The sequence below is a fragment of the Hemitrygon akajei genome, chromosome 27, assembly GCF_048418815.1.
Source record: "Hemitrygon akajei chromosome 27, sHemAka1.3, whole genome shotgun sequence".
In the NCBI taxonomy this organism is placed as follows: domain Eukaryota; kingdom Metazoa; phylum Chordata; class Chondrichthyes; order Myliobatiformes; family Dasyatidae; genus Hemitrygon; species Hemitrygon akajei.
The window spans coordinates 39,735,114-39,762,698 of NC_133150.1; the positions used below are offsets into that span (position 1 = coordinate 39,735,114).

At 42.8% G+C, this 27,585-nt stretch overlaps 1 protein-coding gene across 3 annotated transcripts; it reads right to left on the bottom strand.

Moving 5' to 3' along the window:
* Nucleotides 1-8: 8 nt before the first annotated feature.
* LOC140717279 (polymeric immunoglobulin receptor-like) lies at nt 9-27,585 on the bottom strand. 3 transcript variants are annotated; one of them, XM_073030708.1, is made up of 10 exons: nt 27,508-27,585; nt 23,716-24,036; nt 22,600-22,920; nt 20,776-21,096; nt 13,782-14,102; nt 12,705-12,986; nt 10,086-10,400; nt 2,447-2,492; nt 1,102-1,192; nt 9-827 (listed from the first exon to the last, which is right to left on the bottom strand). In XM_073030708.1, the coding sequence occupies exons 1-10, from the start codon at nt 27,545-27,547 to the stop codon at nt 777-779; spliced, it is 2,109 nt and encodes a 702-aa protein (XP_072886809.1). In that variant the 5' UTR covers nt 27,548-27,585; the 3' UTR covers nt 9-776. The 3 variants fall into 3 exon arrangements, with proteins under 3 accessions (XP_072886809.1, XP_072886808.1, XP_072886807.1); XM_073030707.1 differs by having other exon boundaries at nt 10,086-10,406; XM_073030706.1 differs by having other exon boundaries at nt 10,086-10,406; nt 12,666-12,986.

A 27,585-nucleotide genomic window follows, 5' to 3' on the forward strand; every position in this document is an offset into this window, starting at 1 on the left:
TGGACGATACAAGTAACATATAAACAAAGCAAAACTAGGTATAGCATAATATATATTTTTTAAAAAAACAACAGAAAAGAGAAAAAGAAAAAAAATTATGCTAGAAAAACTAATCTAACAACCTAATAACTAATAAGGAAAAAAACGAAAAAAGAAAAAAAAGTGAAAAAAGGGCTGTTTATAATATCTAACAAAAATACAAAATCATCAGTGTCGTCAACTCTGATCCTCTCAACATATGTAAAATCAAAACTGGAAAAACAAATAGGCTTGGAACAACAGGGTCACATTACATCATATGAAAATATTGAATAAATGGTCTCCATATCTTTTCATGATCTATTTCCCATGAATGCATTTCAGTTCAAAACAAAACCCCTTATTGATAACATCAGTTTATGAAGAGGCATCTAAATTGATTATCATTCATTGGTTATTAGAATTAACAACATTTGCAGGCATTTGAATCCATAGAACAAAGTTTAACAGTGTAAAAGAGTATTAATCAATTCACAGGTGTGCATGGGTTAAAATATTTGATGACATGATGAAGGAAACATCGGGAAAACTGCTGTAATATTGATACCAATGAAGGTAACATATTGAAGAAGGGATTCAAAAATCAAAATCGCTGTCTTGAAGGATGACTACATTGCCTTGTTTTTTTTAATCTTCATGCAGTCAACAGTTTAATTCTCACTGCACTAAGTGTGGGGAAACACAAATATTTAATCTTGATGCAAAATTCCAGCACAGTCAGTGTAATTTGGGAGACTTCATTTTACCTCCTGGATCACCAGGCTGTGAGGATCAGATTCATCACGTCTCTGCAAAAGGCAATGGTCAACCCATCAGATTCTTCGACAATAGGATCTCTGCTTTAGTTCACACAGTCACTCACAATGAAGTTCTGTCTGAAGCAAGCATGTCATACATTCACATCAAGCATTTTACACACAAGAGGCCATGTCAAAGCTGAGCCATATTATTTGCATTAAGCTTGGTTTGACCATAGGATAAGAAAGGATTCGTCTATTTAAATGATTTCCTTCAAATGATCAGTATATTGGAGGGCGATTCCACTGATGACCATAAGCCTACCTTAGTTTCTCTTGTGAACCACATGACTGAAATCGTGCTGATCATCAGGAGAGCGAAGAGCAGCCAACGACCCACCTTCCACATCATGAAACTGGGCAAAGGGGAAGAGATATAGAATCAGTGCGAGGAAATGAGGTGGCTTTGTGTTTGAAACATTTGCCTTCTGTTTCAACTGTAATCTCAGTGGAGTGGAGTGAAATAAAGCAGCTGAGCCACAGGAGTTCAATCAGGTGATTAAACTAGTTTTGATTGAGAGAGAAAAAAAAACTTCTGAATATCAGTTACAGACCTAATTACTGGGACATGGCTGCAGAAAAATGAGGATTGTGAATCAGAAATTGCAAAGAGAAAATAAATTTCAGAAAGGAAGAGTAGGAAGTTGTGAAGTGCAGAGGTGCTACGATGATAGAGAAAAAAATTGAAAGAAGTGGACACTGCCGTAAGGAAGGCAGTGATAGAGTCTATGTGGATAGAGGTGAAAGATAATAAATGATGCATGACTCATGGTGAAAGAGAGAAGGGACATGAAATATGCAGACAAATTAGAATGATTGATATAGGGTGGTGGAGAGGAGATAAGTCTCAACCAAAGGAGGAGTAAAGCTTTCCTTCCCTCTGCTAGTCTGCAGGTCACCTTTGGGTAAGGTGTAGTATCTGCTTAGATTCCAAGTGTGGGTCACGTGAAGCCGTGGGAGCAGATGGTGAATGGTCATATGAGCAGCTGTTTATATGACCACAGATGTCAGGCAAGCAATTTCTGAAGATTATTGATAATGGCTGGGGTCACCTAAGGCACTGCCCAGAAGTCGTCAATAGCCAGCCTCCTCTGTCGATAAATTTGCCAAGAACAATCATGGAGATGGAAGGACCATGATCACCCACATCATACAACACTCCACATAACAAATGAATGAATATAGAAATGAGAAAATGGTGATCAGGAAAACATTCATTATTCTCTGGACTAGTGTTTGTGTGGGGTTGGAGGAATTATGTTCAACAATTCCAAAACACATCTAAAAGTCAATAAGAAACTTTGCAAATTGAAACAACTGCAGGATAAACCAACCAGAACATGCATGAAAAGCAAAAAAGATGTGAGAACAATCAAATGCACTTGATCATGATGAAAAAAATCATCATGAAAAAAATTTAATGCATCAGAGATAAACAGATATTGAAAGGTTCTGCATAGAGATTTGGGAGATAAAGTGTGCAAGAAGAAGAGAGAGGACTCAAAATACTTGATCTCAAGGAAGAGAAAGCATAATATCAGAAAGGGCCAATCATAGCACCAGCAATGAGAACATTGTACCTTTCAGCAAAACTGGATCAAGTGGTTTACCTTGCAGTTGATACTGTTGTAAATGTTTCACATGAATATTCACATCCTGTTGAGGCAAGAAAAGAAAATTCAGTCTCACATGTTTTCCAAGTGCAGGAGTACGTGATTCACAGGTGGAAACTTGTGCCTCGAGTAAAGGGCTGATTGGTTACATGGAGGTGAGTAATTTTTGTTTATGTGCATATCTGTACTCAGACATCGCTGGGGAAGTTATGGGACTTGAACTGGTGGGATTGCAAACCCTATTTAATCCCGTACGAACAGAAGTGAAAGTCCGGCCAGACCACAGACATCTGCCAGCTCTGGGACGCCTGTTGTTGGGATTGCAGCAACCACGGGAGGAATAACTCCAGCTCTGTACTGAGTGTATGCTGAGATATTGGACCAAGTACACTTGTTGACACAACAGCATCTTGCTTCTGTTCTCAATGACAAGACAACTGGTTTACCACAAAATGCTGGAGGAACTCAGTAGGTCAGGCTCTATCAGGAGAAATGAATAAACAGTTGACATTTCAAGCTGAGACCTTTTCTGATGAGGAGTCTCAACCTGAGATATTGACTGTTTATTCCTTTCCATAGACGCTGCCTGACCTACTGATTTCCTCTACAATTTTGGAAATGTTGGTCTTGCTGTCCAGCATCTGTCGAATCTCTTCTGTCTGATCCTGTTCTAATAGTGGGCAGACAAATGTTGTTGTACATCAGAGAGTTATACAGTATGGGAACAGGTCCATCAGCTCAACTCAGTCACACTGACCCACCTGAACTAGTCCCACCCACTTGCATTTTCTCCATATTCCTTTTCAATACCTGAGCTAGTGTAGAAGTCTTCATCATTTTTGCTGTACCCACTTCTATCACTTCCTCTAGCAGCTCATTCTATATACACGCCACCCTCTGTGTGAAAAACATCCTCCTTAGGCTCTTGTTATATCCTTCTCCTCTCTTCCTCTACCTTTAGACTAAAAAGGCATATCTCTGCCACTATAGAAAATAATACAGTGACTATTCACATTATCAACTCCACCTCGTGAATTTCTATACCTCAATAAGCTCAAACCCTCAGCATCCTACCCTCCATGGAAAACAAATCAGCCTATCCAGCCTCTCCTACTAACTGAACACATACAGTCCTGGTAACACATTTTTGTAATCTTACCAGCTCAAGCTTCCTACTGCTTGGAGACCAGATCTGCACAAAATTCTCCAATTGTAGCCCCACCAGTGACTTGTACAGCTGTAATATGATGTGCTAACTATCTTTCTCTATCCTCTAAACAATTAAGGATAGTGTGCCAAATGACTTTTTCACCACCATGTTTAATTCTGTCATCACTTTTGAAGAGCTTTGTACTTTTGACACTTCGATCTCATTGTTTTTACAACACTCCGCAGGACCTGCCATTTACTGTGTAACTCCGCCCTCGCTTAAGTTCTGAAAAGTAATGCTTCACTATTGTCCAGGTTAAATTCCCCATCCATTTCCCAGCCTACTTTTCCTGTTGAAAAATGCTGTTGTTTTATTAGATAAGTTTCCTCATAATTTTCATTTCACCTACTAATTACTAACCTGCCTGTTACCTTCTTATCCAAATTGCTAACATAGATAACAAGCAACAGTGGCCCCAGCAGTGATCACGGCAGCACACCACTGCTCACAGGCCTCCAGTATGAAAAACAACCCTCCAGCACGACTTTCTGATTCCTATCACTAATCCAGTTTTGCATGTGAAGGACTGGTTCCTCTGTGAAAATGTTGTACAACACAGGGACCTGGTAGTACAAATGCATAATTCCCGGGAAGTGAGGACACAGAGACTGGGTGGTGAAGAAGACGCTTGACTTGCTTACGTTTATCCATCAAGACAATGACTTCAGGAGTCATGACGTCTCTTTACATTTTACAAAAGACCAGTGTGACTGCAATTGGTATAGTGTGTGTAGTTCTGGGACCTGGTGTGCCTTGGGTGTAGTGAAGCTGGAAAAGATACAGAAAAAATTGGCAAGGTTGTTACAGATACTGGAGAGCTTTTATGTATAAAAAGAGCCCCAGATAGGCCAGGGAGTTTTTCCCTTGAGTGTACAAGGCTGAGGGGTAACCTTACAGAGATTTATACATTTATAAATGGCATAAATAAGGTGGGAATGGTCAGACATTTTTCCCAGTATATGGAAGCAGAGGTTTAAAGTAAAAGGGGAAAGATTTAAAAGGAATCTGAAAGACAACTTTTTCACAGAGGGTGGTTTATGGAACAAACTACCTGTTGCAATAGAGCACAACATTAAAAAGACATTTGTATAGTTGCATTGACAGGAAAGGTTTCTGTACATATAAACCAATGTAGAGCAGCAGGACTAACTCAGGTAGATAATTTGTTGGGTAAGTTGGAGCAAAAGGCCTCCCTCGATGCTGTATAGCTCCATGATTCTAAGGTAGGAAGACAAAAAATGAGTGTCAGATTCCCAGCATCATAACATGCATTCTTGGCAAAATGCTGGAGTCTGTAATGAAGGAATTAATATCTAGTTATTTAGAGCAATTAAATCTAAGCAAATGAAGTCAAAATGGTTTCCTGAAGAATAATTTATCTTTGAAGCATTTATTAGTCTTCATGGTATTTGAAGTGTATAAGCATGGATTAAAAACCACCTATTAAATTAGTCAGCCCTGTGAAAGGCAACTCCAGAGTGCATTTGCCATACAGGTAGCTGTTACTTGGTGATCTTGGCAGGCCCATCCACTTCTTACTGAAGGAGCTAACTGTCCTCTCCATCTTTTCAACGTGAGTGATGGGGCTTCATACAGAGTCAGTGGTCACAACACCCGAGGGAGCAATCCGAACTGAAGGCACCAGAGCCTGAAGGTTCCTGGCCGCAAGGTCTTATCGATGGCTTTAAGCCCTTTGATGATTTCTTTTTTCAGCAGTTTCACTTGATTAGTATCACTGAGGTTTACATTGTACCAATGCCCCAAACTTTTAACTAGCATTTCTGACACAGGAGGGATTACTTTCCCATCCACCTGGAACATGTAGTCAACCAGCCTTCCCTTAGCTATAGAAATGCACCGAGGCTTCTTTCTTTTAATCATCATTTGGGCCCACGATGTTTGAATGGAGCTTTCCAAACAACCATTTGGTACGTGGAATGGTAGTTGTCAGGATGGTTAAATCATCCATAAGTGCCTGGATTGGTGGTAGGCATAGTCCTGACTTCAGTTGTTCTCCTCCTACTATCCATTTAGAAGTTCTAATCATTACTTCCAGTGCCATGGTATAGGCCAGTGGAAAACTGGTGCAACCTGCCATTATGCCTATCTACCCAAAGGCATTGGCTAAGTCCAGAAACCATACATGGAGGTCTCTTCTTTCCTTTTTAGCAGTGTGTAATTGATGCCAAATTATACTTGTGTGTTCCAAGCAGCCAGGACAACCCTGCGTTCTGCACTTGTGTGTTGATGATATTTTTTTTCTCCAGGTAAGTAGACAACATTTGTGCTAGGACAGTGAAAAACATTTTCCCTTCAACATTCAATAGACTTATTTGCCAAAACTGTCCAACTTCTGAGGAGTCTTTTTCTTTAGGAGTTAGAATTCCTCCTGTCCGTCACCATGTTCTAAGAATGTTGGTTCTTCCAGACCATCTTCATCTGTTTCCATAAGAGTTTCAGGACTCGGTGCATCTTTGTAGAGTTTGTACGTAACACCATTTGGCCCGGGCACTGAAGCAGCCCTTGCCCAGTTTACTAATTTTATTATCTCACTCTTTCTGGGGGGACTGATGTCAAACTGCTGAAGTGGAGGGTAGATGGGTGGCATATCTGATGGCATTGAGATGTACTCAACTCTCCAGCTGTCTGAATATATCAGTCAGCTTCAGAAGGCCTTCCAATTCTTCCTTTGTCATTCTTCTGCTTTGTGAAATTGCTTTTCACGAACTCACAGGTGTCCTTACATAATTGTGTATTCTTTCTTTGAAGCCTGAGGTTTTCTGCCTCCTTAGAGTTGACAGTCATGCCTTTAGTTCTACCTGCAGGATGTTAATTCCTTCTCTTTCCTCCATGGTTGGTTTTCTTCACTGTTTCTTCAGTTGCCATCTCTCATTAATGAGCTCCCCTATCTCCCCTTGTCGTCTTGATTTGGGCTGTGCTGGCAGCTTTGTCTTATATATTTCCCTCACTCCAAATCATTCTGCTCCATGGCTGTATATGAGGTCACCCATCCTCACGATTCTCTTCTCAACTGTGCCCTTTAGATCACTGAGGAGTCTGCATAGATCCTCATCGAGCGTTGCTCACCCTTCTTGTTGCAGGTCATTGGCCATTTCACCCACAACTTCTTTCTGCTAGCTTGTCCAGTCTTTCCTATGAGCAGTGGTCTTCAGTGCTGATATACTTTACTGAGACCACGCCTGGGTTACTGATCCTCTGTGGACTTTGGGCTCCATCCTGCCACTGAACTTCATTTGACTTATTTGTCCTTTCCCTCAAGAAATACTGGTTGATGCAAGGTCCCAGTCTTGTCTCCTACAAACACTTCATCCTGCCCTGGTGTATCTTCAAGCCCTTAGCTGATGATATTTTAGATCAGCTGCAGATGTAACTCTGGACTGTGCTTCCTGCTGATGTCATTGACTTGAGTACTATACTGCCTGTTTCTCATAGTCGAAGTCATGCCATGTTCTGTTACTGGAATACCCATCATTGAGTCATCTTGCGGCTCCACTCTCACTGACTCTGGGGACATCTTTCTTTCTGTAGTTCTTATGGCCATCAATGGTTGACCCCTATATGCTACTTAGGCAAGAGGAGTCTGCTGCCGTGGGTAACTAGCCCATGGCAACCCCAATGGGGTCAATCCTTCCTGTCATCTGTCTTTCCAAGATGTCACCAGGACTTTCCCTGGTTGTCAGCTGCTCTTTCTCAGCAGTCACTGATGAATCAGATTTATAGCTCAAGCTCATAGGACTAGATGTTTCAATCTATTTGATAATAATTAGGAATGAAAATGTAGGTAGCATGATTAATAAGTTACGGGTGACACTGTAGTGTGGTGGACTGTGGAAAGAGTCGTCTAAGTTTACAAGAGGAATGTCAAAAATGAACCGGTGTTCAGCCCCATTGCTCTGTGCCAGTAAAATCCCCCCAAATGAGTCTGTCCCGACTGCCTACATTTGACCCGTCTCCCTCTCTTCTTGGTACTGTGATCAGGCTGAAGTTTCAGGAGTCTTGGGGACCACGTCACAGGGTCCATCAGCTTTTGGTGCCCTGCAGCTATTGGGTTCCTGGGCTGGTCTCACTCGCCTCAGCACTGAACCAAGTCCGCAGCTGTGGACTCATTTTCATGGACTCTGCGACTCACGTTCTATGTATTATTTGTTTACCTATTTTTATTATTTGCACAGTTCATCCTCTTTCGCACATTGAATGTTTGTCCGTCTATGTTGTGTGTGGTCTTATGTGGATTCCATTGTATTACTTGGTTTTGTGGGCAAAGAAATGGTGGATAATCACAGTCTTTGTCCCAGGGTAGGGTCGTCGAAAACTAGAGAGCATCGGCTTAAGGTGAGAGAGGAAAATCTTAGAGGGCCTGGAGAGGCAGCGTATTCACACAGAGCAGTGTGTACGTGGAAAAAGCTGCCAGAGGAAGTGCTAGGTGTGTGTACATGTCAAAAATTTGGAATACATTTGGAGGAGTTCATAAATAGGAAAGTTTCAGAAGGATATGGGCCAAATGTAGGGACATGGGAGAAGCTCAGGAAGACATGGTAGTCAGCATGGACAGCTTATGGAATCACAGCCAATCAATTTCAAAATTGCACTTCAATTTCAAAATTTGATAATTACTGCTGGAGCTACAGACAGAGTCGCCACTTGCCAGCGCCATCTTGAGTTTTAACTGAACAATGTTAATTGTTCAAAGTTAATTTCATTGTAAACTCAGGAAAATCTGCAGATGCAGGAAATCAAAGCAATACACATGAAATGTTGCTGAGAAATCAGCAGGTCAGGCAGCATTAGTGGAGATGAATAGATAGTCAACGATTCAGGCCCAGACTCTTCTCCAGGATTGAGAAGGAAGTGGGAAGTTGTCTGAACCAAATGATGGGGGAGGTCAAGGATGATATCTGGAAAGTGATCAGTGAAGCCAGGTGGGTGGGTATGGTGGTGAAAAGGAATGTGATAGAGGAGGACAGATGACCATAGGAGAAATAGAAAGTGGGAACCCAGGGGAAGTAGCAGGAAGGTAGGAAGAGGTAACAGAAGTGCCTCGACTATGTATTCACTTCCATAGATACTGACAGAGATGCTGATTTCCTCCAGTATTTTGTATGCGTTGCTCTTGACTTCATTGTAGTGAGAGTGTTGAGGTGATCCAAGAATGTAACTCATTTATATTTTCCTGAATTTTTATTGCTGACTTTGCAATTGTTTATAAACATTGAATTTCACATTGTATATAATACATAAATCTCAAGATTATTCAGTATAGATGGAGAGCTTTTGTTACTTCGGGTTTGTTCCATTTGTTTTAGGGGAAAACAGTGCAGTATATTAGCCATGAATGTATATCTGGTTAAATTCTGTACATTGTATAGTATGAGTGCTGACTCTGTTGCATCAGTCACTGCTGTCATCCACGTAATGTTCACCTTCAGCATAGAATGTGGTCAGAACTGTCTTCTTTCATTGTGTTAACAAACAGAATATAGAGAAGTAACAATGGATGCTATGAACATCCTCTACATAGCACCATCCAGAGACAGAGAAGCAGTTTCAGCGACAGGTTACTGTCGATGCAATGCTCCTCAGACAGGATGAAGAGGTCAATACTCCCCAATGCCATTAGGCTTTACAATTCAACTGCCAGGACTTAAGAACTTTTTTTAAAGCTATTATTAATGCTTTTTGAGTTAGTGATTTAGATGCATATCATATTATTACTGAGTTAAGTATTGTATGTAATGAGTTTTTGCTACAACAAGTGTATGGGACATTGGAAAAAAATGTTGAATTTCCCCATGGGGATGAATAAAGTATCTATCTATCTATCTATCTATTGAGAGACTGTTCTGGTCACTTCCTGCATTGCCCCATCACCTCTTGGAAAACTTTTCATCCACCACGGCTCAATATGCTGATGAAGCTCTGCGCCCTATATTTTCTTGCTCATGTTTAGGTCCTTTTTTAAAACAGAAAAACAAGAATGGCTATCCTCCATTCCTCCAGTATCTCTCCTGTCACTGAGAATAGTTTAAATATGTCTGCCGGAGCCCCAGTTTCTGCACTTGCCTCCCATAATGTCAGGGGAAACACGCTAGCAGGCCCTGGGGATATATCCGCACTGATTTGCCTCAGGGTTGCAAACACCTCCTCCTCTGACACGGTGACATTTCATGATGTACAGAGGCAGGACAATGTGCTGAGCTTTCCACTGGAAATTGGTGTCCGTTTGGTGGGTTGGACCTCGCACTGGGTGAGAGCAACATGAGCGGTGTTTCCTGACCCTTGCCCACTCCCCAGGGGCTCTGTATTGTGCTGTTCCCTTAGAATATTCATGCTCTCCTGACCCATCCCAAAGAAAATGTGAATCAGTTATTTCAGTGGAGATATCAAGTCAATCAATGAGAAACCTACCGTCAGATAGTTGTAGATGCACATCAAACTCTAGCTGATTGCCAGATGTTGTAATTCCACATCGGTAAAGCCCTGTATCTTGAGAGACAAGATTCTCCATAGTAACAGTAAATATTCCCTGGGATGTGTTATCTCTGATTGTCATTCTTCCATACTGCTCATTTGTCCCGTTTGTATTCACTAATGATGTGCATTGGCGATCCCACATGCGACACAAATATTTTGTGTGTGAACGGTACATCGGTGCATAGTGACAATCAATTGTGACCGCTCTTCCCAGAACTCCTCTTACTTTATCTTCTGCCCATAAGGCACCTGAAACTGAGGGAGAAGTTCTTCAGAAAATGGACAGGTAAAAATCAAATTTACACAAGCAGATTCAAAGATTGTCTTAAGTCATTTCCTGTACAAAAGGGTAAAGGAGAACAAAATCATTGTGGTAGTGGAGTGTTGCTTTTCTGACCACATCTGACTTTATCACCAGTGGTGTGCTATAGGGATCAGTGTTGTCATTTGTTAGCCACTGTTATTTGTCATCAATATTAATAATGTGAAATGAAAATGTCACATGATTAATAACTTACGGGTGGCACTGTAGTACAGTGGGCAGTAGAAAGAGTTGTCTAAGTTTACAAATGAACTCAAAAATGAACTGGTGTTCACCCCCATTACTCTGTGCCAGCACGATCCACCCACCAGAGCCTGTCCCGTCTGCCTGCATTTGACCCATCTCCCTCTCTTGGTACTAGCATTAGGCAGAAGTTCCAGGAGTCTTGGGGCCCATGTCACTGGGTTTATCAACAGCTGGTGCCCTGCAGGGTAGGGCAGTTGAAAACTAGAGACACTGTGAGAGGGTAAAGTCTGAGAGGGCAGGAACAGCAGTGTTTTCCACACAGGGCAGTGTGTACATGGAAAAAGGCTGCCAAAGGAAATGTGTGAGATGTTACAAATACAAGATTTGCAACACATTTGGACAAGATCATGGACAGGAAAGTTTTAGAAGGATACTAGCCAATTGCAGGGAAGTGGGAGAAGCTCAGGAAGACACTGTGGACAGCATGAACAATTAGGGGTGAAGCTCCTGTTTCCATAACCTATAACTCTCTGACTCTGTAGCACCCCTTCTAAACTGGAACACACTTTTGAAAGGTTAAATTCAGAATTATGTTTCATTATATAGATGTGACAGCTTATGGGATCACAGCCAATCAGATTGCACTTCAATTTCAAAATTCAAAGTATATTTATTTTAAAGTATCTATACTCTTTACAGCCTGGAGATTCACCTCCTTCCAGGCAGCCACAAAACGGCAACAGCCTCAGTTCAGTGTAAAGACAAGTAAACCTTGCGGTGCAGCAAGCTGCACACCGGCCCATCCCTCGCCGTGGACTGACATTCCTTTAGTGTTTAAAAGGGATTTGAAGGTTTATTATCCTTGTCGTAATCATGTGCAACAACCTTGTTCATTTCTGTACATAGACACAAATAGAAGGAATGGGTTCCCTTTTCATATCTCAAAGGGAGTGAGGTATTTTATTCATCTGTGAGAAACTCAGATTCAGCAGTCAATAATTTACCTTGGCTGCTCAAGAAATTCTAACGCTAGTGCTGACCAAAACATAATGAGACTATAAGACATAAGAGCAGAATTAGGCCATTTGGCCCATACAGTCTGCTCCACCATTTCATCATGGCTGATTTACTATCCCACTCAACTCCATCCTCGTGATTTCTCCCCATAATTACTGATAGCTTTACGAAACAAGAAACTACCTAGCTATGCTTTAAATATACCCAATGTCTTGGCCTGAAAAGCTGTCCATGGTTACAGCCTCTGGCTATAGAAATTCCTCCTCACTGCTGTTCTAATGTATGGAGTCTGTACATTCCCCATGTGGAATGTGTGGAGATTCCCCAGGTGGTCCCGTTTTCTCCCACAGTCCAAAGCTATACTGGGTAGGTTAATTGGTCTCAGTAGCTTGTCCCATGATTAGGATATTGTTAATCAGATTTGTCAAGGGTTTCTGAGCTGACCTCCCATGAAATTAGAACTTACTGGTGCCATTGATTTCCGTCACATAACTGCAGATCTCTCCATTGTTGAAGATGGTCACTTTTACCATGGGGTGTAGTCTGTCTGGTCCAGATATCTACCTTCAGACCTCTCAGCTTCTCAAGCACCTTCTCCTTAGTAATAGCAACTACACTCACTCTGCTCTCTGACATTGCCGAATATCTATCATCCCCACTAATATTTGCTGTATTTTATGGCCTTACTTTTGTTTTTATGACAGCGTCACTATCTCACAACTCAACACCCATTCTAGTGTCCTCAGTGCAGAAACCAAAGTATGAATGGATGTGCAAGTCCAACTATGTCTGAGATGCTCCACATCTTCCAGGAGGAAGTACCAGACTTAACTGTTCTCTGCACTTTATTTCTACCCCATGGGGGCTGCAATGTGCAGCTTATACAAATGCAAAGAAATTCCTTACCATCACTAGAAGTATAAGAGCAGCAGTAACAGAGTAATAAAAATAAATATTTAATTGTATCCTCCCTTGAAATTAGAACTTACTGGTGCCATTGATTTCTGTCACGTAACTGCAGATCTCACCGTTGTTGAAGACTGTCACATTAACCATTGTACTGGATCTTGCTCCAAGCCGATTCGAGGCACTGCAGTAATATTGATGGTGCTGGTGGTTGAAAGATTGACAATGTAGATCCAGTTCGGTAGCATTTGAGATATTTGAATGCCCAGATGAATTGTTTTCATACCATGTGTACTGAATGGGAAGTGATCCCTGCTCAGACTCACAGGACACTGTCACTGAGCCCCCGAGACGTGACACATTTGCTGCTGACAGATATTGAAGCACAGGAACAGACACAGGTTCTGTGGGAAAGAATTAAACATTCAGGCACTGAATGAACATCTGAAAATCAAACACTCTTCTGCCACTTTATTACATACACCTGTTCACCTGCTCATTAATGCAAATATCTAATTATACAATCATGTCAAGAGGTTCAGTTGTTGTTCAGGTTAAACATCAGAATGGGGAAGAAATGTGATCTAAGTGACTTTAACTATGAAAGAATTGTTGGTACCAGACAGAGTAGATTGAGTATCTGAGAAACTACTGATCTGCTGGGATTTTCACACACATCAGTCTCTAGAGTTTACAGAGAATGACACAAACAACACAAAAAAGATATCCAGTAAGGAGCAATTCTGTGAACAAAAATGCCTTGTTAATGAGAGATGTGAGAGGAGAATGGCCAGACTGGTTCATGCTGACAGAAAGGTGACAAGAATTCAAATAACCGCGTGTTTTGACAGTGGTGTGCTGAAAAGCATCTGAAAGTACATGTTGAAACTTGAAGTGGATAGGCTACAGCATAAGAAGACTACAAACATACACTCAGTAGCCATTTTACTATGTACAGGAGGGACCTAATAAAATAGCTGCTGATTGTTGAAAGGCAGCAACTTCTGAGATGTTGGTCACATGCCTGGCAGTTTTCAGGAGAAAATGAAATTGTGACTGGGTTCAGTGACCAGCCGTATAGAAGGAAACACTTGGCACTGATATTAATGCAGAGATAGTTTGGGATGGACAGATTGACAACAAAGATCATGAGACATATCCTCAATGGAAAGCACAAAGTCAATCCCTGAGAAACCTACCATCAGATACTTGTAGATGAACATTAAACATCGGATCGACACCTGGTGTTGTAATTCCACAGCTGTACCATCCTGTATCTCCAGAGCGAAGATCCTCCATAGTAACAGTAAATATTCCCCGTTCCGGGTTAACTGTGATTGACACTCGTCCACTCCGTCCGTGTTGCCCTTTTGTTTCCACTAAAACTGAACACTGACGAGTCCATCCATGACACCAATACTTTGTGTGCAAGCAGTACTTTGCTCCATAGTGACAATCGATTGTGATCGTTCTTCCCACAACTCCTCTTACATATTTCTCTGTCCACAATGCATCTGAAACTGAAGGAGGCATTATCAGATTTGAAGAGAAAGGAACAACTTAATGCAAACAAATAACTTTGAACACGAGGGTAAAAACAGTTCCAGGTCACTTTCAGTGCATTCAGTGCTGTTAGTGTCATTGCTCTCTCCCGTGTCAGTACATTGTGGGTTCACTTCCCACTCCAGAGTCCTGAGCAGAAACCCAGGGCTGACCTTCCACTGCAGTACTGAGGGAGAGCGGCAGTGTTGAACTTTCAATGACTTCAGAATATGTTGACCCAGCTATTTTATTTGAGATGCTCCCAGGCATGTGTATGTGTCAGACTTTGAAATGTCCTCAAATATCCCAGCTATTTTATTTGAGATTGTGTGTGTATGTGTGTATGTGTGTATGTATTCCTGGGAACTCTAGGGTTCAGGTGAAGGTAGGAACAATTGATGCCAGTATCTTGACGTCCTCCTCACCTCCAGACGAGTTCATAAACTGCAGACAGAAACCCCTCATGATGTCTGAAATTGTGCTTCTGGTTCTTCTGGAAATTTTGTCTTTGTGCTTGTCAAGTATTTCTGTGTGTAGTTAGCAGGTGTTGCAATAGTGTCTAGAACCACTTTAGTGCCTAGAAATCCAGATTGGAAAGGGACACTAGCAGGAAGGACGGCAGAGCAGCAGTGGTTGGGGTTTATGCGAGAAGTGAGGAAGGTGCAAGACAGATATATTCCAAAAAAGAAGAAATTTTCGAATGGAAAAAGGATGCAACCGTGGCTGACAAGAGAAGTCAAAGCCAAAGTAAAAGCAAAGCAGAGGGCATACAAAGAAGCAAAAATTAGTGGGAAGACAGAGGATTGGGAAGTTTTTAAAAGCTTACAAAAGGAAACTAAGAAGGTCATTAAGAGGGAAAAGATGAACTATGAAAGGAAGCTAGCAAATAATATCAAAGAGGATACTAAAAGCTTTTACAAGTATATAAAGAGTAAAAGACAGGTGAGAGTAGATATAGGACCGATAGAAACTTACGCTGGAGAAATTGTAATGGGAGATAAGGAGATGGTGGAGGAACTGAATGAGTATTTTGCATCACTCTTCACTGGGGAAGACATCAGCAATATACTGGACATTCAAGGGTGTCAGAGAAGAGAAATATGCGCAGTCACAATTACAACAGAGGGAGTACTCAGGAAGCTGAATAGTCTAAGGGTAGATAAATCTCCTGGACCAGTTGGAATGCACCCTCATGTTCTGAAGGAAGCAGCTGTGGAGATTGCGGAGGCATTAGCAATGATCTTTCAAAAGTCGATAGATTCTGGCCTGGTTCCGGAGGGCTGGAAGATTGCAAATGTCACTCCGCTATTTAAGAAGGGGGCAAGGAAGCAAAAAAGAAATTATAGACCTGTTAGCTTGACTTCGGTGGTTGGGAAGTTATTGGAGTCGATTATCAAGGATGAGGTTATGGAGTACCTGGAGGCATATGACAAGATAGGCAGAACTCAGCATGGTTTCCTTAAAGGAAAATCCTGCCTGACAAACCTTGTGCAATTTTTTGAGGAAATTACAAGTAGGCTACCCAAAGGAGATGCAGTGGATGTTGTGTATTTGGATTTTCAGAAGGCCTTTGACAAGGTGCCGCACATGAGGCTGCTAAACAAGATTAGAGCCCATGGAATTACGGGAAAGTTACATATGTGGATAGAGCATTGGTTGATTGGCAGGAAACAGAGAGTGGGAATAAAGGGATCCCATTCTGGTTGGCTGCCGGTTACCAGTGGTGTTCTACAGGGGTCTGTGTTGTGGCCGCTTCTTTTTACGTTGCATATCAATGATTTGGATTATGGAATAGATGGCTTTGTGGCTAAGTTTGCTGATGATACAAAGATAGGTGAAGGGGCCAGTAGTGTTGAGGAAACAGAGTCTGCAGAGTGACTTGAATAGATTGGGGGAATGGGCAAAGAAGTGGCAAATGAATTACAATGTCGGAAAGTATACGGTCATGCACTTTGGTAGAAGAAATAAACGGGCAGACTATTATTTAAATGGGGAGCGAATTCAAAGTTCTGAGATGCAACGGGACTTGGGAGTCCTCATGCAGGATACCCTTAAGGTTAACCTCCAGGTTGAGTCGGTGGTGAAGAAGGCGAATGCAATGTTGGCATTCATTTCTAGAGGAATAGAGTATAGGAGCAGGGATGTGATGTTGAGGCTCTGTAAGGCACTGGTAAGACCTCACTTTGACCACTGTGTGCAGTTTTGGGCTCCTTATTTAAGAAAGGATGTGCTGACATTGGAGAGGGTTCAGAGGAGATCCACTAAAATGATTCCGGAACTGAGAGGGTTAACATATGAGGAACGTTTGACCGCTCTTGAACTGTACACCTTGGAGTTTAGAAGAATGAGGGGGGACCTCATAGAAACATTTCGAATGTTGAAAGGCATGGACAGAGTGGATGTGGCAAAGTTGTTTCCCATGGTGGGGGAGTCTAGTACGAGAGGACATGACTTGAGGATCGCAGGGCGCCCATTCAGAACAGAGATGCGAAAAAAAATTTTTAGCCAGAGGGTGGTGATTCTATGGAATTTGTTGCCACAGGCGGCAGTGGAGGCCAAATCATTGGGTGTATATAATGCAGAGATTGATAGGTATCTGAGTAGTCAGGACATCAAAGGTTATGGTGAGAAGGTAGGGGAATGGGACTAAAGGGGAGATTGGCCCAGCTCATGATGAAATGGCAGAGCAGACTCAATGGGCTGAATGGCCGACTTCTGCTCCTTTATCTTATGGTCTTATGGTCTTATGTGATTTCAATTTCCGTAAGGATACAGTGAATGCTTAAATCCAATTTATTATACCTGGAATTAAAAAACAAGTACCAATAATGATCATGATGAACTCCCAGATTGTCAAAATCCCATCTGGATCAGAAAGGTCTTTAGGGACAGAAATTTCTCATCCTCACCCACCCTGGTTTACCTTTGACTCCACATCCAGTAATGTTCTTTACTAATTGCCCCACTGAAATGTCCAATGAAAGACATTGATTTCAAGACAATAATGTCGGTTGTTATACTGAGCCCTGTAAAGTGAGATCAGATACCAGCAATGGTAGTCCTCATATTCTTGCTTAACTGCCATTAGGAGATTTCTCCTGCTGAACAGATACTCCCTCAAACTGGCTCCAAACTATTCCCCTTTCCTCCTTCTCAGCTTCCACCACTCACCCACCTCCAAATTCCACCCCTCTTCCTCTCCATTCCATTTGCCCATTGGGCTTCCCCCGTCCCCAATCCTTGGCCATCTAGTGGACCCAGTCTCACCTCCCCCCCCCCCCCATTTACGATATCTCCCTCTCCCCTCACACTTGATGCAGGGTCTCAACCCAAACTGTCAATATTTCCCCTCCACCTGACTGATACTGCTTGAGCTGTTGAGTTCCTTTAGGAGTGTACTCTGAACTCCAGTTTCCAACATCTTTAGTTTCTACAGATATTCGAGCACTGTTGTGGAAACAGTGTACTACCTCCAAACCAGCACTGACATTTTGCAAATATCCAGTGCTGTCTGTAACTCACTGGGTCGGAAACCAGTCAGAAGAATCAATGTCCACAGCATTTTATTCACAGAGACACAGGACCTGTGTGTCCTCAGAGAGAAATGACTGAAATAAACTGAGGAAGGCAGCAGCAGGAAGTTTGATCAAAAAACCACAGTGACTCAACTGGAATGTGGTATGTGACAATCTGAAAAGCTTTCAGTTATATTTAGCAAGAGAGAAACATCACAGCAATTCCCCAAGATGGAATGAAATGAGGAGAGGTGTTGAAATATTAGACTCAAGCAACAGTAAATGTTTCAATCTGAAGCAAAAAGAAATGGCAGGTGGTGTTCTGACGCAACGGATTAACCTGAAATATTGACCACTCTTCCTCCGCCAATCCCACCTGACTCCCGAAGTTCATACAGAAGCTTTAGTTTTTCCTTGATTTAAAAAGTTAGCCGTGGTGCATCATTGGGGAAAGTGTTCATGGTGAAAAGTTAATGATGGAGAGTGAAAGAGCCCATGTTGAGTGTTGTGAGCGTGAGGAGACAATTTGATGGCTCTGGGCCTGTACTCACTGGAGATTAGAAGAATGAGGGGAAATCTCATTGAAACCTATTGAATATTGAAAAGAGGAGATAGAATTGATGTGGAGAGGATGTTCCTTGTGATGGGAAGTTCAACGATCGGAGGGCGCAGCCCCTGAGTACAAGTACATTTCCTTAGAACTTGTTGCTGAGAAAGGAGCAAAGTTACGAATAGGTGTAGTAAAGAAGGGTTTTTCTTGCAAAAATCAGCATACAATACTTCACTTCATTCCCTCTCCTCTTCTTAGGCTGCCTCCACTCTTTGAAGGATCTTTGAATGCTCAACTCTTCTGAAAGAGCTCTGAAGGGATTTCACTTTACTTCAGTAAGATGTACAGGGAAATGTACTGAATGGAATTACACATTCACAATGGGTAAAATCCACATCAGATCTGTTCATTAAACAAATCAACTCCGTTTTGAAAGGAAATGGTCTGTGTGAGTAGACAACCCCTGTAGTTTCTGATTCTCATGGAATCACAGGGCACAGTTAATGTACAGTTCACACCTGACCAAGGAGAAAACATTTCGAGCTTATCTATCTCACCCCTATGGTTGCTCTGACCCTTGACCCTGCTCACCTTTGCTCAGATTCTCAGATGCTAACTTCCCAACATTCCTCCCCAGCTAGTTAGATCTTTCAATGTTAGTCGAAGTATAATCTAATCAGCTACATGCTGTTCAATTCCCTGGGGCAGATGAAATCTGAGGAGAGCTTCAATACAAGGGATAACAATTCTCACGTGTCACACATATTGGAGAAGAAAGAGACAACCAGAATCAGATTTCATGTCACCTGCATACTGTACATCCTGAAATTAGCTGTAGCAGTCCTGAATTCGATAATTACCGCTGGAGCTACAGACAGAGTCACCGCTTGCCAGCGCCATCTTCAGTTTTAACTGAACAATGCTAATTGTTCAAAGTTAATTTCATTGTAAACTCAGGAAAATCTACAGACGCAGGAAATCCAAAACAATACACATGAAATGTTGCTGAGAAATCAGGTCAGGCAGCATTAGTGGAGATGAATAGATAAGTAAACGATTCAGGACAAGACTCTTCTGCAGGATTGAGAAGGAAGTGGGAAGTTGTCTGAACCAAATGATGGGGGAGGTCAAGGACAATATAGAACATTACAGCACAGAAACAGGCCTTTTGGCCCTTCTTGGCTGTGCCAATCCATTTTTCTGCCTAATCCCACTGACCTGCACCTGGGCCATATCCCTTCAAACCCCTCTCATCCATATACCTGTCCAAGTTTTTCTTAAATGTCAAAAGTGAGCCTACATTCACACATTCAACTGGCACCCAGGGGAAGTAACAGGAAGGTAGGAAGAGGTAACAGAAGCACCTCAGCCCAAAACCTCGACTATGTATTCATTTCCATAGATTCTGACAGAGATGCTGATTTCCTCCAGTATTTTGTCTGTGTTGCTTTTGATTTCATTGTAGTGAGAGTGTTGAGGTGATCCAAGAATGTGGCTCATTTATATTTTCCTGAAGTTTTATTGCTGACTTTGCAATTGTTTATAAACACTGAATTTGGAGAGCTTTTGTTACTTTGGGTTTGTTCCATTTGTTTTAGAGGAAAACAGTGCAGTATATTAGCCGTGAATGTATATCTGGTTAAATTCTGTACATTGTACAGTATAAGTGCTGACTCTGTTGCATCAGTCACTGCTGTCATCTGTGTAATGTTCACCTTCAGCATAGAATGTGGTCAGAACGTCTGTCTTCTTTCATTGTGTTAACAAACAGAATATAGAGAAGCAACAATGGATGCTATCTATTGAGAGACTGTTCTGGTCTCTTCCTGCATTGCCCCATCACCTCTTGGAAAACTTTTCATCCACCACGGCTCAATATGCTGATGAAGCTCTGCGCCCTATATTTTCTTGCTCATGTTTAGGTCCTTTTTTTTTTTAAACAGAAGAACAAGATTGGCTATCCTCCAGTCCTCCGGTATCTCTCCTGTCACTGAGAATAGTTTAAATATGTCTGCCAGGACACCGGTAATTTCTGCACTTGCCTCCCGTAAGGTCAGAGGAAACTCATTAGCAGGCCCTGGGGATATATCTGCACTGATTTGCCTTAGGGTAGCTGATGCACCATCAATAACTCTTGGAGATGGGAGGTGAATGATAGGCTTTTATTAGCAGCAAAAGGAAGCACGACATCTCGGAGACTGAGGGAGGAGCAGTGCCTTCAATTGCCTTTATACAGGGGTCTGTGGGAGGAGCCACAGGAGCAGTCAGCAGAGGGGCATGTCCAGACAGGTATACATAGTTTACCACAGTAGCAAACACCTCCTCCTCTGACACGGTGACATTTCATGATGTACAGAGGCAGGACAATGTGCTGAGCTTTCCACTGGAAATTGGTGTCCCTTTGGTGGGTTGGACCTCGCACTGGGTGAGAGCAACATGAGCGGTGTTTCCTGACCCTTGCCCACTCCCCAGGGGCTCTGTATTGTGCTGTTCCCTTAGAATATTCATGCTCTCCTGACCCATCCCAAAGAAAATGTGAATCAGTTATTTCAGTGGAGATATCAAGTCAATCAATGAGAAACCTACCGTCAGATAGTTGTAGATGCACATCAAACTCTAGCTGATTGCCAGACGTTGTAATTCCACATCGGTAAAGCCCTGTATCATTACAGAGAAGATTCTCCATAGTAACAGTAAATATTCCCTGGGATGTGTTATCTCTGATTGTCATTCTTCCATACTGCTCATTTGTCCCATTTGTATTCACTAATGATGTGCATTGGCGATCCCACATGCGACACAAATACTTTGTGTGTGAACGGTACATCGGTGCATAGTGACAATCGATTGTGACCGCTCTTCCCAGAACTCCTCTTACATTATCTTCTGCCCATAAGGCACCTGAAACTGAGGGAGAAGTTCTTCAGAAAATGGACAGGTAAAAATCGAATTTACACAAACAGATTCAAAGATTGTCTTAAGTCATTTCCTGTACAAAAGGGTAAAGGAGAACAAAATCATTGTGGTAGTGGAGTGTTGCTTTTCTGACCACATCTGACTTTATCACCAGTGGTGTGCTATAGGGATCAGTGTTGTCATTTGGTTAGCCACTGTTATTTGTCATCAATATTGATCATTTGAAATGAAAATGTCACATGATTAATAACTTACAGGTGGCACTGTAGTGCAGTGGGCTGTAGAAAGAGTTGTCTAAGTTTACAAATGAACTCAAAAATGATCTGGTGTTCACCCCCATTACTCTGTGCCAGCACGATCCACCTACCAGAGCCTGTCCCATCTGCCTGCATTTGACCCATCTCCCTCTCTTGGTACTAGCATTAGGCAGAAGTTCCAGGAGTCTTGGGCCCATGTCACTGGGTTTATCAACAGCTGGTGCCCTGCAGGGTAGGGCAGTTGAAAACTGGAGACTCATGGCCTAAAGTGAGAGGGTAAAGTCTGAGAGGGCCTGGAAGGGCATTGTTTTCCACTGATATCATGATAACGGGTCAACAACACACACAAAATGTTGGTGGAACGCAGCAGGCCAGGCAGCATCTATATGAAGAAGTACAGTCAATGTTTCAGGCTGAGAACCTTCGTCAGGACTAACTGAAAGAAAAGATAGTAAGAGTGGGAGGGATAAAGCTAAGAGCTGAAAAGTTGATTGGCAAAAGGGATACACAGCTGGAGAAGGGAAAGGATCATCGGACAGGAGGCCTAGGGAGAAAGAAAGGGGCAGGGGAGCACCAGAGGGAGATGGAGAACAGGCAAGGAGTGACTATGAGAGGTTGTGTCCACAATTTCTTTCTTTTCCCTCGCTCCTCACTAAAAGACTGGAGTGATATTTGCAATATTCTAGTCATCTGGAACATTCCAGATGTTGAGTTATTCTTGAAAAATCAACACTCATGCCTCCATAATTTCTCTAGCTTCCTCTTTCAGAACCTTGGGGTGTAGTCTCGTCCAGATATCTACCTTCAGACCTCTCAGCTTCTCAAGCATCTTCTCCTTAGTAACAGCAACTACACTCACTCTGATATTGCCAAATATCTGACATTCCCACTAATATTTGCTGATTTTATGTCCTTATTTTTGTTTTTATGGCAGCGTCACTATCTCACAACTCAACACCCATTCCAGTGTCCTCAGTGCAGAAACCAGATGTATAAATGGAACGCTCTCAATTTGACTGGATGTGCAATTCCGACTATGTCTGAGATGCTCCACATCTTCCAGGAGGAAGTGACAGACTTAACTGTTCTCTGCACTTTATTTCTACCCATGGTGGCTGCAATGTGTAGCTTCCACAAATGCAAAAAATTCCTTACCCTCACTAGAAGTATAAGAGCAGCAGTACGGAGTAACAAAAATAAATATTTAAATGTTTCCTTCCTTGAAATTAGAACTTACTGGTGCCATTGATTTCTGTCACATAACTGCAGATCTCTCTGTTGTTAAAGACTGTCACATTAACCATTCCACTGGATCTTGTTCCAAGCCGATTCGAGGCATTGCAGTAATACTGATGGTGCTGGTGGTTGAAGGATTGACATTGTAGAGCCAGTTCATTGGTGCCTGATGCCTCGCGATACCCAGATGAGGTTTGTTCATACCATCTGTACTGAATGGGAAGGGATCCCTGCTCAGACTCACAGGACACTGTCACTGAGCCCCCGAGACGTGAGACATTTGCTGGTGACAGATATCGAACCACAGGAACAGACACAGGTTCTGTGGGAAAGAATTAAACATTCAGACACTGAATGAACATCTGAAAATCAGACACTCTTCTGACACTTTATTAGGTAGATCTCTTCAGCTGCACGTTAATGCAAATATCTAATTAGTCAATCATGTCAAGAGTTTCAGTGTTTGTTCAGGCCAAACATCAGAATGAGGAAGAAATGTGGTCAAAGTGACTTTGACCATGAAATATTTGTTGGTGCCAGGTGGGGTAGTCTGAGTATCTGAGGAACATATGATCTGCTGGGATTTTCACACACATCAGTCTCTAGAGTTTACAGAGAATGTCACAAACAACACAAAAAAAATATCCAGTAAGGAGCAATTCTGTGAACAAAAATGCCTTGTTAATGAGAGATGTGAGAGGAGAATACCCAGACTGGTTCATGCTGACAGAAAGGTGACAAGAATTCAAATAACCGCGTGTTTTGACAGTGGTGTGCTGAAAAGCATCTGAAAGTACATGTTGAAATTTGAAGTGGATAGGCTACAGCATAAGAAGACTACAAACATACACTCAGTAGCCATTTTACTATGTACAGGAGGGACCTAATAAAATAGCTGCTGATTGTTGAAAGGCAGCAACTTCTGAGATGTTGGTCACATGCCTGGCAGTTTTCAGGAGAAAATGAAATTGTGACTGGGTTCAGTGACCAGCCGTATAGAAGGAAACACTTGGCACTGATATTAATGCAGAGATAGTTTGGGATGGACAGATTGACAACAAAGATCATGAGACATATCCTCAATGGAAAGCACAAAGTCAATCCCTGAGAAACCTACCATCAGATACTTGTAGATGAACATTAAACATCAGATCGGCTCCTGGTGTTGTAATTCCACAGCTGTACCTTCCTGTATCTCCAGAGCGAAGATCCTCCATAGTAACAGTAAATATTCTCCATTCCGGGTTATCTGTGATTGACACTCGTCCACTCCGTCCGTGTTGCCCTTTTGTTTCCACTAAAACTGAACATTGTTGATTCCATCCATGGCACCAATACTTTGTGTGTGAGCGGTACTTTGCTCCATAGTGACAATCGATTGTGATCGCTCTTCCCACAACTCCACTTACATTTTTCTCTGCCCACAATGCACCTGAAACTGAGGGAGGCATTTTCAGATTTGACGGGAAAGGAACAACTTAATGCAAACAAATGTTTTTTTACCATGACGGTGAAATTAGGGCCAGGTCATGCTCAGCATGTGTTCCATGACACCACAGCCAATGATCTTAGTCTGAAGTGCAGTCAGTGCTGTTACTGTGTCAGTGCTCTCTCCCCTGTGTCAGTACATTGTGGGTTCACTTCCCACTCCACAGTCCTGAGCAGAAACCCAGGGCTGACCTTCCACTGCAGTACTGAGGGAGAGCAGCAGTGTTGAACTTTCAATTACCTCAGATTATAGAAACATAGAAAATAAATGCAGGAGTAGGCCCTTCGGCCCTTCGAGCCTGCACCCCCATTCAGTATGATCATGGCTGTACCTGCTTTCTCTCCAAAACCCCTGATCCCTTTAGCCACAAGGGCCATATCTAACTTCCTTATGTTGGAGTTGTGATGGAAAATAACTGGTTCTTTGAGTCTCAACAGTAGAGGCCTGGACACACACAGTTTTAATAATAAGGAATTCATTTACAAGGGGAAGTTGGGTCAACACAAGCAACTGCAATATTCTAACAAAAAAATGCTTAGGGTTAACACGTGTGGGGAAGGTTGGGTCAGCTGTACAATACACAGAAAGCGGTGTGGGGACAGGGTACAGTTACACATACAAAGAACAAGGGAAAAGCACTACGACAGCTATCCCCTTGACCTTGGATAGCTGCGGCTCCCTTACCAGGACAACTATAAACCTTCCCAAACATAAATCAATGCACTTACCTTCAATGAGGTGGTCTGTAAGAGAGACTGAGCCAGGCACAAGTCTCACCTTTTATAGCATGGGGCTGGGTGAGATAATCCAATTAAGGTGACCAATAATTTAGGTGTGCATTGATTAGTTGGGACGGACCAAATGTTGATTGGCGTGTGGTGTGTCCTCCGACCAGTCAGGTGGCAGTGCGTCTGTCATGTGGCCGGTATCTCTGGATACAGTTGGCCTTTGAAATGTCCCCAAAGGTCTCAGCTATTTCATTTGAGATGTTTCCAGGTGTGTGTGTGTGTGTGTGTGTGTGTGTGTGTGTGTGTGTGTGTGTGTGTGTGTGTGTGTGTGTGTGTGTGTGTGTGTGTGTGTGTGTGTGTGTGTGTGTGTGTGTGTGTGTGTGTGTGTGTGTGTGTGTGTGTGTGTTTGTCATGGATTCCAGAGAATTTTAGAGTTAAAATGGGGGTCAGTAGGATCACTTGAGGACAACATACTGACTTCCACATCACTTACAATCAAGTTTATAAACTGCAGAAAGCAACCCCTCATAATGCCTCACACCTTCCCCTCTCCTGTTTACTTTGTCTCCTTCTCCACTCATCCTTCATGCAGAGTCTCGACCCAAACTATTGTCACTTGCCCTCCCCTGATAGATGCTGCTTCACCTGTTGAGTTCCTCTAGGAGTATACTCTGAACCCCAGATTCCAACATCTTTAGTGTCTACAAGTATTCAAGCACTGTTGTGGAAACAGTGTATGACCCCCAACAAAGACAGGTTATGGTGAGGCCTCAAAGCTCTCTGTTTCTTTCTGGACACCAGACCCAACAAGTTCCCCTCCACAACCACTCTCCTCTGTGAGAACTTGTCCTCACTCTTAATAATTTCTTCTTTGGCTCCTCCCAATTCCTTCAAACAAAAGGTGTAGCCATGGGCACTTGCAGGGGTCCCAGTAATGCCTGCCTGTTTGTTGGCTATATGGAAGAGTCTATGTTCCAAGCCTACACCGGTGACCATCCTGCACTTTTCCTATGCTACATGGTGACTGCATTGGTGCTGCTTCCTGCACCCATGCTGAACTCGTTGACTTCATCCACTTTGCCTCCAACTTCCAACCTGCCTTCTAACTTACTTGGTCTATTTCCAACACCACTTTCCCCTTCCTCGATCTCTCTGGAGACAGCTTATCTACTGATGTCTATTACAAACCCACGACCTCTCACAACTACCTGGATAATACCTCTTCCCACCCTGATATTCAAAAAAATGCCATCCCTTTTCTCAATTCCTCCGTCTCCGCCACATCTGCTTTCAGGATGAGGCTTTTCATTCTAGACTGAAGGAGATGTCCTCCTTCTTCACAGAAACAATGCCCTCATAAAACAATGCCCTCAACTGCATCTCTTCCATTTCACAGACATCTGCCCTCACCCCATCCTTTCACCACCCTACCAGGGATCAGGTTACTCTTGTCCTTACTTACCACACACCAGCCTCTGCAGCCAGCATATAATTCTCCACAACTTCTGCCATCTCCAATGGGACCCCACCACCAAGCACACCTTTCCCACCCCAGTACTTTCTGATTTCTGCAGGGATCGCTCCTTTTGCGACTCCCTTTTCCATTCGTCCTTCCCCACTGATGTCCCTCCTGGCACTTACCCTTGCAAGCTTAACAGATGCTACAGCTGCCCCTACACCTCCTCCCTCACTACCATTCAGGGCCCCAAACAGGTGAGGCGACACTTCTTTTGTGAGTTTCTTGGGATCATATGCTGTGTCTGGTTCTCCGGGTGTGACCTCCTGTATATCAATGAGACACGATGTAAATTGGAGACCGCTTCACCGAGCATCTAGGATCCATCCACCAGAACAAGCAGGATCTCTCAGTGTCCACCCATTTTAATCCCACTTCCCATTCCCATTCTGATATGTCTATCCATGGCCTCCTCCACTGTCATGATGAGGCCACACTTAGATTGTAGTTGCAACACCTTATATTCCGTCTGGTTAGCCTCCAACCTGATGGCATAAACATCGATTTCTCAAACTTCCACTAATCACCCCCTTCCTTTTACCATTCCCCATCCCCTTTTCCCTGTCTCACCTTATCTCCTTGCTCATCTATCGCCTCCCCCGGTGCTCCTCCCACTTTTCTTTCTCTAATGGCCTTCTGTTCCCTTCTATAAGATGCCCTCTTCTCTAGCCCTGTATCTCTTTCACCAGTCAACTTCCCATCTCTTTACTTCATCCCCCTCCCCTCAGGTTTCACCCATCACATTGTGTTTCTCTCTCCCCTCCCCCTCCTTTTAAATCTACTCAGCTTTTTTTTCTCCAGTCCTGCTGAAGGGTCTCAGCCTAAAACATTGACTGTACTCTTTCCCATAGATGCTCCCTGGCCTGCTGAGTCCGTCCAGCATTTTGTGTGTGTTGCTTGGATTTCCAGCATCTGTAGACTTTTCTTGGTTCTCCAAATATCCAGTGCTGCCTGTCACTCATCATACATGACACAGGGTCTCGACCCAAACCGTTGACATTTCCCCTCCCCCTGACAGATGCTGCTTGATCCACTGAGTTCCTCCAGGAGTGTACTCTGAACTCCAGTTTCCGACATCTTTAGTGTCTACAATTATTCAAGCACTGATATGGAAACGTTGTACGACCCCCAATCCAACACTGATTATGCAGGTGTCCTGTGCTGTCTGTCACTCACCAGGTAGGAAACCAATCAGAAGAATCAATGTCCACAGCATTTTATTCACAGAGACACAGCCAGGATCTGTCTGTCCGC

Excerpts from the sequence above, each read along its gene's own strand:
- LOC140717279 (XM_073030706.1), bottom strand. The coding sequence starts at position 27,547 with ATGCTGTGGACATTGATTCTTCTGATTGGTTTCCTACCTG. Across the intron at positions 21,097-22,599 it reads GACAGAAATCAATGGCACCA|TTTCAGGTGCCTTATGGGCA; the intron begins GTAAGTTCTAAT and ends CTTCTCCCTCAG. Across the intron at positions 828-1,101 it reads GGTTCACAAGAGAAACTAAG|AGACGTGATGAATCTGATCC; the intron begins GTAGGCTTATGG and ends TGCCTTTTGCAG.